Raw genomic sequence first — 4679 nt, 5'->3', positions numbered from 1 at the left:
TGATGATGATGATGATGATGATGATTCGCATCATGGATGTGCAGCCGACAAATCTGCGGCAACTGTGTGATGCCATCATGTCAATATGGACCAAAATCTCTGAGGAATGCTTCCAGCACCTTGTTGAATCTACGCCACGAAGAATTGAGGCAGTTCTGAAGGCAAAAGGGGGTCCAACCCGTTACTAGCGTGGTGTACCTAATAAAGTGGCCAGTGAGTGTATATATAAATGTATATATATTTCCTTTGAATATTTTTGATTTTGTTTGTTTTGTCATGTCAGCCATTTAATGTTTTACCTAGTTTGTTTATCAATAAAATACATTTATAAAACATTTGCTTTTATCATTTATTAAAAGAGACACACTAACAGATTAATAAGTTTGAACAATCTTCAGAACCACAGGATACTTGCAATCCTAAACACAGAGGAAATCAAAATTACAGTTGACAAAAACAGTAACAAAGAAAACTTTATAAAATGTATGTTTATTTGAATGTGACTCCAAAAATTTACATACTTTGTGTTTTTTTTTTTTTAACTGTCCCACTTTTTTTGCCTGCAAGGGGGTGACCTTTCCTTGCAGGCCCATCTTCTCCAGTATTGACCTAGCACATACAGAAAGTATGAGAGAAAATCCCTACATCCAAACTGAGGACTAACAGGATGCACAGCTTTCCACAGAAACAACAAATGTGTTGGATCATGTGATTTAAAGATAATTTGTTCACACGATTACTAAAGAGGAACAATACTGGTATCTTGAAAACACTGGTTCTGTATTGGATAGGGGTTAATAAAAGTGGAGAGATTACGGCTAGAAATTATGTTATTGTACCTCCAAGCTGTGGTGGCTGAATCTTTGGCCCCAGTGAAGAGGTGATCATTTTGACCTCTCATTTTTATAAAATGAGAGGTCTGCTCCTTGCTCCCTAAAACAAATGGACATATTAACARTCTGACAGTAACATGTCTTGTTTAACATTTAAACTGAGATAAGTCGCAGATTATTTCTGGTGATCAGATTTATGTGCAGAAAATATTAAACCATTTCTGAGCCAAACAACAACAGTATTGTTTTTTTATAGATGGTTTTCGAATGACGTAGCGACCTGCAGAAGACGTGATCAAATCGCCATATTCGTGGCTGCGAATGCGGAAGAAATGTAAACATTCTAGATTGTTTATGCAGTATGTTTCTATTATAAGTTGTTTTAACAGTCATGGAACAAGTTTGCGTTCGAATTAGTTACAAAGCTGTGCTGCTTGTGTGGCAGAGAGACGCTCTTAAAAAAAAAAAAGAAAAACAGACGGCGTAAAAACACTATTAGAAGTAGAACTGTCGGCAAAGTGACGTGATTTTGTGGCTGGCGATAATCAACCACAAATATTTCACCCTCCTCGGGATTCCAGAGTGTGTTCAGATCACTCCTACCAAGGTTAGTGACCCCACAGTATCCCCCGCCCCGTGAAAAGATAACTCCGCCCCAAGGCGAAATTTGAAAAATGCATCAAAGTGGGTAGGGGAAGGGGGGTTAGAGAGCGGAGGTGTGGCCAGGACTAGAGAACGTGACAGCCTGGGCTGAGCTGTCCGCCTCACAGGAGAGAGGAGGAGGAACGCTCTACGACAGCCTGACATAAAAAAAATAAAAGCATACAGCTGCAGCTGCTCACAAGATCACTAGTTTAAATCAGGAATAAAAGTGTTGGGTCTTGTTTGACTGAAGTTTGGTCCGTTAGGGCTACAGCTGCCCCCCTGTGTTTCTGCCTTTTTTTCCCTCCTCCCCTCCCGCTGAGAGAGAGAGAGAGAGAGAGAGACAGAGAGAGAGCAGCGCAGCAGTCACCTCTCCCCACCCGAGGCTGAAGGTCAACAGACGATCATGCTAAGCTTGCTAACTGTTCCACCCTCTGACTGCTGCAGGGGCGTGTCTTAGAGAGAGGCTTTTATACCAGAACACAGCCGCTGTGACGAAACTGTGGAGAAGACACGTCACCGTGGAGAGCCCTTAACAAATATGCAAATTAGCCTGCAGTACCACTGCTCTACCCATATGAGCAGCAAAAACACGTTTTTAGACCAAATGTTACAGATTTGAACAAATACGCACAAAAACATCAAAATTAGCACAGAAACAGTACTATATAACATTTTAGACACATTATAGACAGTTTATCAGCTAAAAAAAGTTAATTTTGGGGTAAGTTACTCTTTAACTTTAAAAAAAAGATTGTGCACTATGAACAGAAGTGTTTTGAATATTATGCAATCTACCCTTGTAAACACGAATGTAGGATACACTGACAGTATCAGATTATAATCACATAAAGCTCCTTATTATGCAGTATGTACCCATTTGGGGTATATAAGATGTAGTTACTAACACTATCAGAGAAAGTCACACAGAGTCGTGTCAACACAGCCTCTGTGTCGGCTCTGCAGACTTCAGCAGCTCRTAAGGATCGCTACTTTCAATAAAGCTAAATACCTTGATTCAGATTTATTATCCAGTAGATCCATGGGTGTCCTAAAAGGCATGTTTTAAATACAAAGTATTATTATCCTGGTCATGCCCGTCTGTGTCATTCAGTGGCCTTTTTTGCATGTTTTCTCCCTTGCTGTTGTGGTTCCCCCATACTGGTTTTATCTCTACAAGCTAAATAGGCCACGAACAGGGTGCAGAGGGTAAAAAAGTCCCAGACGATGACGTCAATGAAAACCATCTTTTCTCTGAATCATAAAGCCCCAAAACACAGGTGAAAATTGCAAAAAAGGATATTATAGAAACGAAATTTTATAGTAACTGCAAAATGTGATTTATTGTGATTGTGTGCTGTAGGAAATTCAACTGATCTAAACTACAATCATCTTCTGCTGAGAACAGAAAGAACAGGAGACAAGTGAAGAAAATGTAGGTTAATCGTTACTGTTTTTATTTTTATATTTGGGGATTTTCTACATGCAATTGACACAATTTGAATTGTTTCAAATTCTCACATTAGTTCACTTTTTTGGGAAAAAAAAAACTACCATGAAACCCATTATATGATTATTTATCATGTCATATTATACTGCATTTTCTTTCTCCTTCAGTTGGTGTTCCACCTTCACATTTTAGGAACATTTATTTATTTATTTTTCTAAGAGAAACGACAAAATCGAACTTTAGTGAAAACACAAATGACTTTATTTTAATGCCCACTTAATTTGTGCAGTGCGCCACCGCCACGGTCAATCAGACTGACATCAAACCACGCCCACTTCCTTTTTCTGTGCCTTCATGAAGCTAGACCCTTGTTGCCTGGCTCGTCCTTCGCAGCTGCATTACGGTCGCTCATCTCGAGACAAAATTATTTAAGTTCAGCTGTAAAAAGCAAAAACACTACAAAAACACTACAAAAACACTACAAAAAAACCCACTGGTGAAGTTTTGTAAATCTAAAGACTCTAAAGGAGATAAAAGTTTAAAAAAATCATTTGAGATTGCTTTAAAAGACTTATTAATTTATGGTAAACACAAATATTAGTACACAGTATTTTTTAGAGATTGGGTAAGGTGGTTAATTCCTCCCCAGGAACAGTTATTGTCATAAAGTTAGAAGATTTAAGTATTAATAAACTACAGGTTTAAATCTCACAGGTGCTTCACAGTTTATCTTTTTTATAATTGTTGTGTTTAAATGAGTATTATAAATGTGTATATAAAGTTGTTTCTGGAATGATTAAGAGTTCTGTGATGAAGTGTCTGGTTGGTTAGACATCAGGCTGCGATGACTGCCTTGCCGGTGTTTTCTCCCTGCAGCATCCCCATAAAAGCAGCTGGCATGTTTTCAAAACCTTTAGTGACATGTTCTCGATGCTGCAGTTTCCCCTGCAGAGGCAGAATGAATCAGTTGGACACAAAAAGACACAGAGACTGAAAATGATGCGTGCCCAAACCAGTGGTACCTCTTTAACCCACGCCATCAGTCTCTTCAGGCTCTCGGGGTGTTTGTGCGCCCACCTGCTCTGCAGGAAACCCTCCATCTTGAGCTGCTTGAAGATTATCATCAAGTGTGGGTACGGCCCTGAGAAATATTTCACGTTGACATCAATTAGTTTCAAATATTAGCTCCTTATTACCCTCGATGTACATAAACCCACCTGTCTGAGGCGTGGCGTCGTTGTACACAGAGATGCTCCCACACACGGCTATTCTTCCAAAGTTCTTCATGTGCTGAAGAGCAACAGTAGAGAAATGACCTCCAACCTAAAAATAATTAATTCAAACAGGACATTTTTATTATATTATCAGAAACCAGGCATTGAAAATTAATTATTTTGTTATATTCTTACTCCATTTTACATGAAAACCTAGTGTAAAGTCTGCCGTCTAGTGGTGGTGGGTACAAACAACAAGAATAATGTGTGCCATGGAATTTAAAAGCCTGTTTAGTCAGATAAAGCAGCTGTAAACTGAACCCATCTAAAGCATGTACTTTACAGTAATTCCATTGGCTCCATTTTCTTTCCTCTTGTTTGTTGGATTTTATGGGAGAGTTTTCAAAATGGCCGCCAGATTTTTTTGCCCTTTAATTAGGTTTTTGGTCTAAAACCACGAGCTTGGTAGCCTGGCCCTTGCCTTCCTCCGCAGCTCTGCTCAATTCTAGTTTCCCTTCTCTGCTCCGTCTGGGACTTCTC

At 39.1% G+C, this 4679-nt stretch overlaps 1 protein-coding gene and 1 long non-coding RNA gene across 2 annotated transcripts in view; both read right to left on the bottom strand.

The window, feature by feature from the left end:
* Positions 1–335: 335 nt before the first annotated feature.
* On the bottom strand, positions 336–1526 carry LOC106526444 (uncharacterized). Its single transcript, XR_001311254.1, has 2 exons — positions 840–1526; positions 336–609 (listed from the first exon to the last, which is right to left on the bottom strand). It is a non-coding gene; the product is annotated as an uncharacterized LOC106526444 (long non-coding RNA).
* A 1385-nt stretch (positions 1527–2911) lies between these two features.
* Positions 2912–4679, bottom strand: part of LOC106526442 (prostaglandin reductase 1) — a 6502-nt gene continuing 4734 nt past the window's right edge. The window contains exons 7-9 of the mRNA XM_014021057.1: positions 4143–4248; positions 3948–4066; positions 2912–3870 (exon numbers count right to left, since the gene is read on the bottom strand). Coding sequence (XP_013876511.1) covers positions 3760–3870; positions 3948–4066; positions 4143–4248 — 336 coding nt within the window. The 3' untranslated portion in view covers positions 2912–3759. The remainder of the gene's footprint in view (positions 3871–3947; positions 4067–4142; positions 4249–4679) is intronic.

Source organism: Austrofundulus limnaeus, unplaced genomic scaffold (assembly GCF_001266775.1).
Source record: "Austrofundulus limnaeus strain Quisiro unplaced genomic scaffold, Austrofundulus_limnaeus-1.0 Scaffold276, whole genome shotgun sequence".
Classification (NCBI taxonomy): domain Eukaryota; kingdom Metazoa; phylum Chordata; class Actinopteri; order Cyprinodontiformes; family Rivulidae; genus Austrofundulus; species Austrofundulus limnaeus.
Note: the sequence above shows the minus strand (reverse complement) of the source record. Positions and strands in the feature narration are given on the sequence as shown.